Source organism: Cherax quadricarinatus, chromosome 56, assembly GCF_038502225.1.
Source record: "Cherax quadricarinatus isolate ZL_2023a chromosome 56, ASM3850222v1, whole genome shotgun sequence".
Classification (NCBI taxonomy): domain Eukaryota; kingdom Metazoa; phylum Arthropoda; class Malacostraca; order Decapoda; family Parastacidae; genus Cherax; species Cherax quadricarinatus.
This window is the reverse complement of record NC_091347.1, coordinates 27,231,644-27,246,524: the sequence shown is the minus strand read 5'-3', so window position 1 is coordinate 27,246,524 and position 14,881 is coordinate 27,231,644. Positions and strand designations below refer to the sequence as shown.

The window sequence follows — 14,881 nt, the reverse complement described above, 5'->3', positions numbered from 1 at the left end:
TACCACTTATTATCTTAAAAGGTCCCACTTATTACCTTAAAGCCCCACTTATTATCTTAAACAAGGCTTATTTTATGGTATTAACTTATTTACTACCATAAAATAATTTTAAAACATAATGACAACTAATTGTTAATTATTTCATTAAAAAACGTAAAATTGGCCCATATGCACACAGTGGTAAAACTAAGTTGATTTCAAGTGTTGCAAAGTTTGACTTTGGAATGAAAATTTTTCGTAGATTATAGCTTAGCAGCTCACATTTTCTAAATACCATACTGTATTTCCTTTTACTGTATAGTGTTATAATGGAAACAAATTGTTTCGAACTTATGGTAAATTAGCTGAACACTTCCTTTTATGGTGATCAAAATAGCTGATTGTGAATGCTTTTAAAGGGATTTGGTAATTTTCAGCTTTGCAAATATTCATTTAAATTAGTTCTGATATGTGCAATGTGGAGTTACTAAAAGCATTAGTCAGAGGGCTGAAGAGGGGTTGTTAAGTTGGTTTGGTCATTTAGAGAGAATGGATCAAAGTAGAATGACTTGGAGAGCGTATAAATCTGTAGGGGAAGGAAGGCAGGGTAGGGATCATCCTAGAAAAGGTTGGAGGAAGGGGGTAAAGGAGGTTTTGTGGGTGAGGGGCTTGGACTTCCAGCAAGCTTGTGTGAGCATGTTAGATGGAAGTGAATGGAGATGAATGTTTTTTGGGACCTGATGAGCTGTTGGAGTGTGAGCAGGGTAATATTTAGTGAAGGGATTCAGGGAAACTAGTTATTTTTATATAGCCGGACTTGAATACTGGAAATGGGAAGTACAATGCCTACACTGTAAAGGAGGGGTTTGGGATATTGGCAGTTTGGAGGGGTATGTTATTTTTTTTTTTTCAACAAGTCTGCCGTCTCCCATCGAGGCAGGGTGACCCAAAAAAGAAAGGAAATCCCCAAAAAGAAAATACTTTCATCATCATTCAACACTTTCACCACACTCACACATTATCACTGTTTTTGCAGAGGTGCTCAGAATACAACAGTTTAGAAGCATACACATATAAAGATACACAACATATCCCTCCAAACTGCCAATATCCCAAACCCCTCCTTTAAAGTGCAGGCACTGTACTTCCCATTTCCAGGACTCAAGTCCGACTATATGAAAATAACCGGTTTCCCTGAATCCCTTCACTAAATATTACCCTGCTCACACTCCAACAGATCGTCAGGTCCCAAGTACCATTCGTCTCCATTCACTCCTATCTAACACGCTCACGCACGCTTGCTGGAAGTCCAAGCCCCTTGCCCACAAAACCTCCTTTACCCCCTCTCTCCAACCCTTTCGAGGACGACCCCTACCCCGCCTTCCTTCCTCTATAGATTTATATGCTTTCCATGTCATTCTACTTTGATCTATTCTCTCTAAATGACCAAACCACCTCAACAACCCCTCTTCTGCCCTCTGACTAATACTTTTATTAACTCTACACCTTTTCCTAATTTCCACACTCCGAATTTTCTGCATAATATTTACACCACACATTGCCCTTAAACAGGACATCTCCGCTGCCTCCAACCGTCTCCTTGCTGCTGCATTTACCACCCAAGCTTCACACCCATATAAGAGTGTTGGTACTACTATACTTTCATACATTCCCTTCTTTGCCTCCATAGATAACGTTTTTTGACTCCACATATACCTCAACGCACCACTCACCTTTTTTCCCTCATCAATTCTATGATTAACCTCATCCTTCATATATCCATCCGCCGACACGTCAACTCCCAAGTAACTGAAAACATTCACTTCTTCCATACTCCTCCTCCCCAATTTGATATCCAATTTTTCTTTATCTAAATCATTTGATACCCTCATCACCTTACTCTTTTCTATGTTCACTTTCAACTTTCTACCTTTACACACATTCCCAAACTCATCCACTAACCTTTGCAATTTTTCTTTAGAATCTCCCATAAGCACAGTATCATCAGCAAAAAGTAACTGTGTCAATTCCCATTTTGAATTTGATTCCCCAAAATTTAATCCCACCCCTCTCCTGAACACCCTAGCATTTACTTCCTTTACAACCCCATCTATAAATATATTAAACAACCATGGTGACATTACACATCCCTGTTTAAGACCTACTTTTACCAGGAAGTAGTCTCCCTCTCTTCTACACACTCTAACCTGAGCCTCACTATCCTCATAAAAACTCTTTACAGCATTTAATAACTTACCACCTATTCCATATACTTGCAACATCTGCCACATTGCTCCTCTATCCACTCTATCATATGCCTTTTCTAAATCCATAAATGCAATAAAAACTTCCCTACCTTTATCTAAATACTGTTCACATATATACTTCAATGTAAATACTTGATCTACACATCCCCTACCCACTCTGAAGCCTCCTTGCTCATCCGCAATCCTACATTCTGTCTTACCTCTAAGTCTTTCAATTATAACCCTACTGTACACTTTTCCTGGTATACTCAGTAAACTTATTCCTCTATAATTTTTACAGTCCCTTTTGTCCCCTTTCCCTTTATATAAAGGGACTATACATGCTCTCTGCCAATCCCTAGGTACCTTCCCCTCTTTCATACATTTATTAAACAAAAGTACCAACCACTCCAACACTATATCCCCCCCTGCTTTTAACATTTCTGTCATGATCCCATCAGTTCCAGCTGCTTTACCCCCTTTCATTCTACGTAATGCCTCACGTACCTCCCCCACACTTACATTCTGCTCTTCTTCGCTCCTAAAAGATGGTATACCTCCCTGACCAGTGCATGAAATTACTGCCTCTCTTTCTTCCTTAACATTTAAAAGTTCCTCAAAATATTCTCGCCATCTACCTAATACCTCCATCTCCCCATCTACTAACTCCCCTACTCTGTTTTTAACTGACAAATCCATACTTTCCCTAGGCTTTCTTAACTTGTTTAACTCACTCCAAAATTTTTTCTTATTTTCATTAAAATTTCTTGACAGTCGATCTCCCACTCTATCATCTGCTTTCCTTTTGCACTCTCTCACCACTCTCTTTACCTTTCTTTTACTCTCCATATACTCTGCTCTTCTTATAACACTTCTGCTTTGTAAAAACCTCTCATAAGCTACCTTTTTCTCCTTTATCACACCCTTTACTTCATCATTCCACCAATCACTCCTCTTTCCTCCTGCCCCCACCCTCCTATAACCACAAACTTCTGCCCCACATTCTAATACTGCATTTTTAAAACTATTCCAACCCTCGTCAACCCCCCCACTACTCATCTTTGCACTAGCCCACCTTTCTGCCAATAGTTGCTTATATCTCACCCGAACTTCCTCCTCCCTTAGTTTATACACTTTCACCTTCCTCTTACTTGTTGTTGCCACCTTCCTCTTTTCCCATCTACCTCTTACTCTAACTGTAGCCACAACTAAATAATGATCCGATATATCAGTTGCCCCTCTATAAGCATGTACATCCTGGAGCCTACCCATCAACCTTTTATCCACCAATACATAATCTAATAAACTACTTTCATTATGTGCTACATCATACCTTGTATATTTATTTATCCTCTTTTTCATAAAATATGTATTACTTATTACCAAATTTCTTTCTACACTTAGCTCAATTAAAGGCTCCCCATTTACATTTATCCCTGGCACCCCAAATTTACCTACTACTCCCTCTATAACATTTTTACCCACTTCTAAACTGTTGTATCTGGGCACCTCTGCAAAGACAGTGATTATGTGTGAGTGAGGTGAAAGTGTTGAATGTTGATGAAAGTATTTTCTTTTTGGGGATTTTCTGTCTTTTTGGGTCACCCTGCCTCAGTGGGAGACGGCTGACTTATTGAAAAAAAAAAAGTGTGTAATTCTCCCTACGTGTCATAAGAAGCGACTAAAATGCCTGGAGCAAGGGGCTAGTAACCCCCTCCTGTATAAATTACTAAATGTAAAAGGAAGAAAAACTTTGAGTTTTTTTTTTTTCGGGTCACATTGCCTTGGTGGAAGATGGTTTGTGTGTTTAAAAAAAAAATATGCAGTTCCTTATAAGGATATTGTCGGTATGTCCCACTAGACTTTAAACTTCTGGTGACAGTCTTTTAAACTTCAATGATTGATCATGATCACCAAATGTACATTTTAAGTGCTTTAGAATGTTAATGATATTAGGAAGGTTACAGCAGGTGAAAACGACAAGGGCAAGCAAAGAAGTCAAATGTGGTTTGGAGCAACTACCCCTCTCCTCTGCTCCCCCTCCTCCTGCTATGCCACTTATAATCAACTTTAGATTTAACAGACTAACAAAGGGAAGTGGGTTGTTAGTAGTGGCAGTTGTAGTTGATAGAGAAGAGACTGTTTTGTTCATAACAAAAATGAACAATTCTGAGTTGACCTAGCAAATTTTGTCTTATTTTTCTGAAGTCGGCTAAATTGAGATCCATCAAATTGCAGGTTCGCTGTACAGGCAGACCTTGTTTTACAGCTCTTTGGTTTACAATGTTTTGCTAAATACAAGTTTTTCATTTATACCCATTCTTTATTTATTCAGACTTCCTACAGTAAATGTACATATTCACCACTCACTATAAGCTAAGGACAAAATATTTTAAGGTTAGTAATGTGTGTACTGTATATGCATTTTTAAGGCCTAGCTATATTGCTCACTTAATATATGATAGTGTAAACATGTTATCAGGCCTTTTTTTTTATGCATTTGAGAGTGAAAAAAGACTATGATTCACTTTACAGCAATTTTCCCATCACAGCAGTAGCCTGGAAACTAACCTGCTCTATAAGTGGGGCCCTCCTATATTTATTTGTGTTGTGTGCTTGTTGGTGCTAGTGGTTTTTATTTTTGTCACATAGTTTTACCTTGGGTGTTAGTTTATATATTCTGCATTTATTTTTCCTGCGAGTAGCACTGGGTGATCTTGTTGGTTAAAGTACTCTTCAAGTCTTAGTTCTTCCTTTCTTGTTTTACCTTGAATAAATGTGCAGAAAGAGGATGAGGATAGTTCAGATAATTCTCAATGTGCTGTCAGTATATCTAGCTTTGTTTATATTGTTTATCTCAATTTTAAAATGTAGCTATTGTACTGAGGTCTGTAGATAGTGTTTTATTCTGCAGGCAGTTGAATCTTACTTTATACAAATAGCTTCTAGCAGGATATACTGTACAGTATGTTGAATTATGAACATTTACAGTACAATATAATCTAATGATTCTGTACTCTAAAATAAAATTACTTATAGGTAAACTGACTGACACTTTCATGGTCTATTTGTTCAGGCTTATGTATGATCGTGAATCTGGTAAACCAAAAGGCTATGGATTCTGCGAGTATAAGGATCAAGAAACTGCTCTTTCTGCCATGCGCAATCTTAATTCTTATGAAATTGGTGGGCGTCCCCTACGGGTTGACAATGCATGTACAGAAAAATCTAGGATGGAGATGCAAAGTAAGTCTTAATGAAGTATTGCCTCTTGTTTCAATTTCTTTTTACATATTTTAGGTTCACACATCATTTTTACGTTTTTATAAATTGTGGAAAGTACTTGTCAGAATTTTTATAAATTATTTTTTCATTTATTTATATAATTCTACAGTATTCTGTAAAATAATGATGATAGATATGGAATTGAGACTAAGTGAATATGAATAATATTGCAGTTGGCCAAGAAAATTAATTTCAGAAAGAAGAATGAAATTTTGAAATGGAAATAAAAAGTTTGCAGTGCGAAATCTTGTTAGAATCAGTCGACATTAGCCCTGTCTATAATTGCTTAATTTGTCCTCGAAAACAGCACGGGGTTCTTGTAGGAGGACTGAGGGACTTATGCACATAGCCTCTATTGATAGTTACATCACTCATGCACAAGTAGCACTTGAGCCATATCATTCACAGAAGAAGATACAGTGGTACCTCATGATACGAACAGCTCAAAACTCGAACAATTATGTAAGTGTATTTATGTAAGTGCTTTTGTAAGTGTATTTTTGGGGGTCTGAAACGGATTAATCTAATTTACATTATTCCTTATGGGAACAAATTTGTTCGGTATCGGCACTCGAACAGCCTTCTAGAACAAAATAAATTCGTATCCCTAGGTACCACTGTATTCCCATATTTGCTTGGATGTTTGTTAGTTTATGGTATGACAGAGGTGATAGATTTACACCATTCCCTATTTGAACTTTTCTGTAGATATATATTTTTTTGACACTTCTTGATCTGATATGTAAATTTATTTATTCGGTATACTACATTGTCTGCATTTTCCATGAGAAAGTTGATTTGAGACATACCCCATTAGCTGGAAAATAATCTTGGGGACTAAGACTGTGATCTTTATCCTGTATAATTTATCAGCCAGGAACACATGTTCTGTGGCCTTGGATTTTGAAGATGACTGCTTAAGATGAATAAACATGAAAAATCTGAAATTTGTTTATTTTCTCTCCTTCCTATCCCTCTACCCAAAGACAAAGAAACACTCCATGGATCATAGTAAAGTTAAAGAACAACAAATCATGAAAGGGTTGAATGTGGAAGGAATGGCAAAACTATACAAAGCATAAGTACTACATCAGTATGAAATTTTGAAGTAAATCCTTGTAGCTATGCCACTTGTGGGTAGTTATCTTTTCTGAGTGTGTGGAGCACTTGTTCCATCAGTGCCATGGGCTTAACTGGCTAGGGTTTTCCATGCAACGCTAAATGACTACCACGTGGTTAGCTCTTTGCATGAATGGGTGAAATTAAGACTGAAATTCAGAAGGTAAGTGGAAATATAATTTTAGAATGATTGGTGCATTTGATTAATATAACCTCTCCTCACTTAACGACGGAGTTCCATTCCTAAGACCAAGCTGTTAAACAAATTTGTTGCTGAGTGAGGAGCATGCTATAATGGTAGTGAGTTTGTGTCAGGAGAGGCTGTACTCTTATGTATGACAGAAAGGAATTAACTAATTTTGGTATAGGTTTATAAGTTTGTATAAAGGGAAAGAAAACAAGAGTGTGTTAGGGTTCTTGTCATTTATAATGTACTGTACTTTAGCTCCAAGTTGGTTCAAGATCATTCTCAATGGTATATCTTTGTGTATATAAAATATTCATAAATCTGTTTATCTCTTTGGTTTTGGTTTTTAATTATATATTGCTTTTTCCAGGTTTAATGATGGGCCCAGTTGTGGAATCTCCTTATGGTCCTGAAGTTGAGCCAAGCAAAGCACCAGAAGCAATCAGTAATGCAGTAGCATCTCTGCCTCCTGAACAGATGTATGAACTGATGCGTCAAATGAAGCTATGTGTGCGAAACAATCCTACTGAGGCTCGCACTATGCTTATGAACAACCCTCAGCTTGCATATGCACTTCTTCAAGCTCAGGTAATCAAATAGAGTTAAGTTTTTCTTTACTCAGTTATTATAAAATGTGGTTTTGAAGATGTCTATGGTGGTTTTGGTTTCAAGTGATTTGTTGAGCATTGCAACAACTGTTGATAAAAATGTACTCTTTGTGTAGCATGTTGGGTATTTAGTTTGACTATTTACTGTACTTATTAATTTTATCATTAAAATTTATGTCAGTGTGTGATTAGTGATGCGTATAAACAATTTGGGTAATTGGCAATAAGGATGTTGTTAATGATTGGGTCTCTGATATCAGAAACCAAGTCCAACGGAAGAAAGGCACTATTGAATTTATTGCTGTATAATTAGTTGAAAGTGAGTGCATTCCCTCTCTGAAAAGATTTATTTGTATATTCGTTAGGTTATGTAAAAGTAGGAATTAAAAGTGAATTTCAAAAAGAGTAAGGGGATGAAAGCAGCAAAAGAGTCTTCCAAGAAAGATTGGATGTCATATTGGAGGGATGGGGTATGGAGGAAGTAAATGAATGTAGATATTTGGGAGGGAACATGTTGACAGATGGGTCTATAAACAATGAGGGGCACCATAGAATAGACATGGAAAAAAAGGTAGGTGCTGTATTGAGGTATCTGTGGAGGGAAAAAAGTTTATCTATGGAGGCAAATATGGGTGTGAGACATGGGCTTTAAATGTTGCAGTAAAGAGGAAACTAAAAGTAGTGCCAGTTTAATGTTTAAAAGCAATTTGTTCATTGGGGACTTGAGTGAACAAGGAAATGATATTCGAGCTGGTGAGGTACTTGTTCTTTATGGTTACTTAGACAAGTGAGGAGATCTGAATATGTAATGTGAGAAGGACTGATAATACTTTGGAGATAAGAAAGGTATTTTTCCAAAAGAGTTAGTTTGTAAGATGTGCTACTGATACCAGAGGTGTAGTGGAATATTAGGTTTGTTAGGTTTTTGCCAGTCTGTAAATGTGTGCAGTAGAGATGGGACAATACCAAAATTTTTGCCAGTACTGATACTGGGATACCAGTGCTCAATTTTAGGCCACTATTGATACCATCAAAATTATCTGATAATGATACCATCAAAATTAACCAGTATCCACTAATACTGACACCCCTAGTGTGCAGATCTAGGATTGTTGGGGAGGAGGTAATAAAAGTGACACCTGTTACCCACACTGGAAATGGGAAGTACAATGCCTGCACTTTAACCCTTTGAGGGTCGACAGGCCCTCTCCGAAACTCGTTCTCAGGGTCGGCCAAATTTAAAAAAAAAAAAAATTATTTTCTCTTATGAAAAGATAGAGAATCTTTTCCCGATCATAACGACACCAAAAGTTTGAAATTTGATAGAAAACTTACGGAATTATGCTCTCGCAAAGTTAGCGGTCTCGGCGATGTTTACGGATCGGCGATTTTGCCCACTTTGAGCCCCATTTTCGGCCAATTTCACTGTACTAGTCGACAAAAAACATGAATATTTCGCTAGAACTCCATTTTTTCTATCGAATGGGTGCAAGAAACCACCCATTTATAAATTCAACTATCCAGTACAGTGGTCAGAATTTAGCAATTTTGCCAATTTCACACAAATTTCAAAAGATGCCAATTTCGGAATAGGGTCCAGAATAAACAAGAAAGACATTCCTGGCACTAAAATGACATTTCCTCTAGTCATTAGTCACGTCTCAAGGCCCCTCTTATATTCTTTTGCTTTCCACTTTGAATTTTTATTCTCACAAAAAATATAAGATTTACTGTTATGCAGACTACTGCATTAGTGTAAAAAATGGTATAAATATTATTGGTGCACTTGTGAAAGAATATTAGACTCACCAGTTGACGTGTATTGCACGCTTGGCATGATTTGTTTACTTTTGAAGTTTGGTAAAAATCGAACATTTCTGCTACTTTGAGCTCAATTTCAAGGCACCTTTCATTGTAAAACCAGTCAAAATCATCTCAATTTCAGTAATATGTCTTCCATTCTATAAAATGAGACCAAGAAAACTAGAATACAACAATAAATACTATACGAAAATACACTGCAAAGTCGCTGATTTATTAAAAAAAAATGGAAAAAGTTTTTTTTTTCTCATTATGCACCGTTTGCTGCAGGATTTTTTTTAGACTGTGCACACTGACCACATAGACCCATTCTTTCATATGAAGGCCTACCAGCTTTCTCCCACTAGATTTGAGGTCGCTAGAATTTATGAGTACTAGTACGTCAAAAACCCCTACGCGTAAGACGTACTAGTACGACGAAAACCCTCAAAGGGTTAAAGAAAGGGTTAAGGAGATTGGCAGTTTGGAGGAACGTCTAAACTGTCATATCTAAGCACCTCTGCAAAGACAGTGATTATGTATGCTTGGTGGTGAAAGTGTTGAATGATGATGAAAGTTTTTTCTTTCTTTTTGGGTTTATCTTTCTTTTTAGGCACCCTGCCTTGGTGGGAAGCGGCCGACGTGTTGAAAATAAAAAATAACTACTAAAAAGAAAAATGTGAGTGGAGTTACATGCTTTTGATACATGAACCAGGTAATATTTGTGAAGGGATTTAAGGAAACCAGTTAACTGAACTTGAATTCTGGGGTGGGACGTACAGTGTCTGCACTCTGAAAGATAAATGGGGATGTTACAGTCTGATCATTCATTAGATTGTGATGCCCTTTCTCTTGGAAAGACAGCTAGGGAACTAGTGATGGTGAATATGTTTTCCTTATTTAGGTTACTGTTCTGGTAGGAAAGAGCTGAAACCCCTGTACCAGCTGCTGTGAATTGAACGTGTGTGGCAGAAAATTCATTATCTTTACTTTATTGTATGCAAACCATGAAGCTTCAAGCTGTGTACTAGATATTTCATATGTACAACATTGTATCTTATACTGTTTGAAGCCACAGTGGTATAATTAATGAGAAGGTATAAAGGGAGGTAGATGCAGACAAGATAGCACACACATATAGCAACAAATGAGGAAGTCTTGTTTGCATTTGATTCCTCCTTGTATCTTGGTCGTTTCCTATGTATACAGTGATTACTATATTGTGTATGTAAATGTTAATTTATTGTTATAGGTAGTTATGAGGATCATTGATCCTAAGACAGCTGTTCAGATACTTCATGGAGGGCGGGAGGTGGTTGAACCTTTAATGCCTGCTGGAACTGTGGCTCCACCTGCTTCAGTACCACTGCCAGCATCTGCCCCACCTACCCTTAATGGAGGACTACCTCCTGTCCCTAACAGTGGACCTCCACCACCCTCAAACTTACCCACACGTTATCCACCACCAATGACAAGTGGGCCTACGAACTTTCAGGGTCCACCGCCTGGTCCACCGCCAAATCGAGGTCCGCCTTTCCCAGGTAAATATTTATTAGTTTAAGGTGTATTTATTGATGCTCTTGGCTAATAATGCTGAATTTCACAATAAGTTACTAATAGTATAGCCTAGTATACCGAATGTAATTAGGCATCTCCCCAAAAAATGGATACACGTACATAATGTTTCACAGTCCTTGTTTTTTTTTTCTGATGACATTTGGATTGAACTCAGATTTTTATGTCTCTCTCTTAGTAAAACAAAAACATGGGGTATCCTGTAGAGCTTTCAAGAGCAATAATAAGTAGGCAGAACTCACCAGATTCTACATAATACTCATGAATATTCTTAATTCAAAGTAGGAAATAAAACATTTTCATGTTATAACTTCCATCTAGAAGTTTTTTCTTTTTATTTTAATCTTTGATATCCTAAATTCCTGATTAAACTAATCACTACCAGTTTGGGATATTGACACCTTAACCCAGTATGTGGCTATCAGTCAGTGAGATAAAATTAAAATGTGATTTACAAAATTATTTTCTGCATACTATATAGCCACATTGCACATTGTCTGCTTTTTCTTTGCTGAAGTCATTCCACTTTCTGACCACCTTGAGGATGAGGAAATACTTATGATATCCCTGTTATTCCTTCAACTTCCAACTGTCCCATCCCTCCGAGTACCTGTTTCCCGCCTCTCAAATGGCCTATCCCTGTCCATCCTATCAATTACATGTTGTTTTTATGTCTTCCCTGGTTCTCTTCTCCAGGGTCATTGATTTCAGTTCTAGTCTCTCCTTGTCCATTCTTTTGCATCATTTGCTTCAAATAGTTTCATATTTGGAAAGTAATTACCTTATATTTTAATCATTTGATATGTAGTAATGATTAATTTAATATCAGCTTTTGATAGAATACTCTGTATATTTTAAATGCATTGTGGCCATATACAGTAACAAAGATCCTTTGTTAAAGTTGTTTTTAAGCATACTGTAATGTGTGGTTGTGCCTTGATGAATGTTTTATAAAAATATGTGATGTCACCGTGGTTGTTTAATATACAGTGGACCCCCGGTTAACGATATTTTTTCATTCCAGAAGTATGTTCAGGTGCCAGTACTGACCGAATTTGTTCCCATAAGGAATATTGAGAAGTAGATTAGTCCATTTCAGACCCCCAAACATACATGTACAAACGCACTTACATAAATACACTTACATAATTGGTCGCATTGGGAGGTGATCGTTATGCGGGGGTCCACTGTATTTATAGATGGGGTTGTAAGAGAAGTAAATGCGAGGGTCTTGGCAAGAGGCGTGGAGTTAAAAGATAAAGAATCACACACAAAGTGGGAGTTGTCACAGTTGCTCTTTGCTGATGACACTGTGCTCTTGGGAGATTCTGAAGAGAAGTTGCAGAGGTTGGTGGATGAATTTGGTAGGGTATGCAAAAGAAGAAAATTAAAAGTGAATACAGGAAAGAGTAAGGTTACGAGGATAACAAAAAGATAGACTTGAGTCCTGGAGATGGGAAGTACAGTGCCTGCACTCTGGAGGGGTGTTAATGTTGCAGTTTAAAAACTGTAGTGTAAAGCACCCTTCTGGCAAGACAGTGATGGAGTGAATGATGGTGAAAGTTTTTCTTTTTCGGGCCACCCTGCCTTGGTGGGAATCGGCCAGTGTGATAATAAAAAAAGAAAGAAGATGTGTGCTTTTGAAAAGATTTGTAGTGGAATGTCTTACTTAATTGACTTTAATGTCTTAACTGTGAAAAGGTAAACTTTTAAATGTTTTGAATTTCTTTATTGTTTATAAGGTACTATTTGAATGTTTTTAATTAAGCATAGGAATCAGAGATTTAAAAAAACAATTGTGTTTTCCTTTGCTATTTTTGGTACAAAGGAAGAGTGGACATGGTATTAGTGTAAAGGATTTTAGAATAGTAATACAAGAAAATGCTATGTGGTATTACATAAAAATTTTATGAATTTAGGAGGTGACTTTGATATGCGGCAGTTAAGTGGAGCACCGAGGGGACCTCCTCCCCAGGGAAATGATCAGGACATGCGACTACCTCCACCTGTATTGACAGGTCCCCCTCCACCACATGATAACTATGGTGGATCACATCATGACTTTGACAACAGGTAAAGGAAACAAGCTGTGTTTAGTAAATCATTGCTGTGCTTTTATTAGCAGCTTTTTAGTAATTTAAAAAAAATTAATTTGTATTAGTCTACTAAATTAATAAGCCTTCAGTTTATGATTTATTTATTTAAACAAAGTTGCACATATGATGAATATTAACTACAACCACTTAATTAGATATTTTGTATGCTCTTCATGTATGTAAATAGTTAACATTTTCTGTGTCAGAAAGATTAGAAAGCATTTACTAAGGCTTTACGAGGCATATTTAGCCAATTATTTTTATTGTAACCTCACACTTTTTTTCATGTTCAAGCCGACAATCAAAGGAATCTGAAGGCAACGATAGGTATGACAGATTCCCCTGGATATATTTTTGCCTGTTTTATTTATCGTTATCTTGTTTTTTCCTCTTCTTATGCTTTTGAAATAGTGGCTTGTTAACTTTCAGATTATTAACAGTCTATAGATGATGGTGACTAACATCTTTTAGTTTCATACTGTATATTTAGTAGTATAGCGGGTATGTAGACATCATACTTATCTTTTGTAAGTTGATTTCCATTGATAATTGCATAATTTATTATTGATTCTGAATCATGACCCTGGGATTTTATCATGTAAAAAAACTCTGGTTATATTAAAAGTATTTCGTTGACAGTATTGACAGAGAATGGTAGCACAGTATAAATGTGCAAGTGCAGGAGTCAGTTGCATTCTACCTTTTCCCAAACACTGTCCAGTACTTCTTGTCGTGGTTCTTGTGTCTTACCTAGAATAGTTTAATTGGTAAAGAATTAATGGAATTGAAAATTGTCTGAGAAAATTGTAAAGAAGGCATGGCAATTCTGTTGAATGAAAAAATGTATAAATATTGGAGCATGAATGCTTTTATTCTATAATTATTGGTTGGGAATGAAAGTATAATGCAGTAAATGGGTAACTGTCAGTTGTGTGTAGAAGATTCTGGTGGTAAATATTTAGAAAATTTTGATTCAGATTCTATGAAAATTGTCTTGAAAGAGAAAAAAATTGGGAACCTACTGTTATAGATGGTGTAGAAGAGTTTGCTTAGTGTAAATAGTAATAAAGGTCAGTGGTAATGTGTTCACCACAACTCTGAGACTTTTAGTTAGGGATGGAAAAGATTTGACTGTAATAGGTAATACAAGTTTCAGAAAGAATTGGATAAATGTAGAGAGAGAGAGTGTGTGAGTGTGTGTGAGTGTGAGTGTGTGTGTGTGTGTGTGTGTGTGTGTGTGTGTGTGTGTGTGTGTGTGTGTGTGTGTGTGTGTGTGTGTGTGTGTGTGTGTGTGTGTGTGTGAGTGTGTGTGAGTGTATGTGAGTGTGTGTTAGTGTGTGTGAGTGAGTGTGAGTGTGTGTGAGTGTGTGTGAGTGTGTGTAAGTGTGAGTGTGTGTAAGTGTGAGTGTGTGTGAGTATGTGTGTGTGTGTGCGTGTGTGCGTGTGCGTGCGTGTGCGTGTGTGCGTTTTTTTTTTTTCAACAAGTCGGCCATCACCCACCTAGGCAGGGTGACCCAAAAAGAAAGAAAATCCCCACATTGAAAATACTTTCATCATCATTCAACACTTTCACCTCACCCATACATAATCACTGTTTTTGCAGAGGTGCCCAGATACAACAGCTTAGAAGCATATATAAAGATACAGTATAAAAAGTAACCTGAAATGATATAATAAACTCCATACAGAATATTACACATCCCACCAAATTGCCAATATCCCAAACCGCTCCTTTAAAGTACAGGCATTGTACTTCCCATTTCCAGAACTCAAGTCCGGCTAACTAGTTTCCCTGAATCCCTTCACTAAATATTACCCTGCTCACACTCCAACAGCTTGTCAGGTCCCAAAAACCATTCGTCTCCATTCACTCCTATCTAACACGCTCATGCACGCTTGCTGGAAATCCAGGTACATCCAGGAGTGAGTTGTATGTTTTATTACTACATAGTACAAGCTAGAATAACTAAAAGGCTTATTATATGG

At 37.0% G+C, this 14,881-nt stretch overlaps 1 protein-coding gene across 2 annotated transcripts in view; it reads left to right on the top strand.

The window, feature by feature from the left end:
- The window catches only part of CstF64 (cleavage stimulation factor subunit 2 CstF64), a 39,320-nt gene that overhangs the window by 3,978 nt on the left and 20,461 nt on the right, over window positions 1-14,881 (top strand). The window contains exons 3-7 of one of the 2 annotated variants that reach the window (XM_053794038.2): window positions 5,302-5,471; window positions 7,187-7,404; window positions 10,477-10,765; window positions 12,719-12,872; window positions 13,190-13,222. In XM_053794038.2, coding sequence (XP_053650013.1) covers window positions 5,302-5,471; window positions 7,187-7,404; window positions 10,477-10,765; window positions 12,719-12,872; window positions 13,190-13,222 — 864 coding nt within the window. The remainder of the gene's footprint in view (window positions 1-5,301; window positions 5,472-7,186; window positions 7,405-10,476; window positions 10,766-12,718; window positions 12,873-13,189; window positions 13,223-14,881) is intronic. The other variant, XM_053794039.2, reaches the window with a different exon arrangement.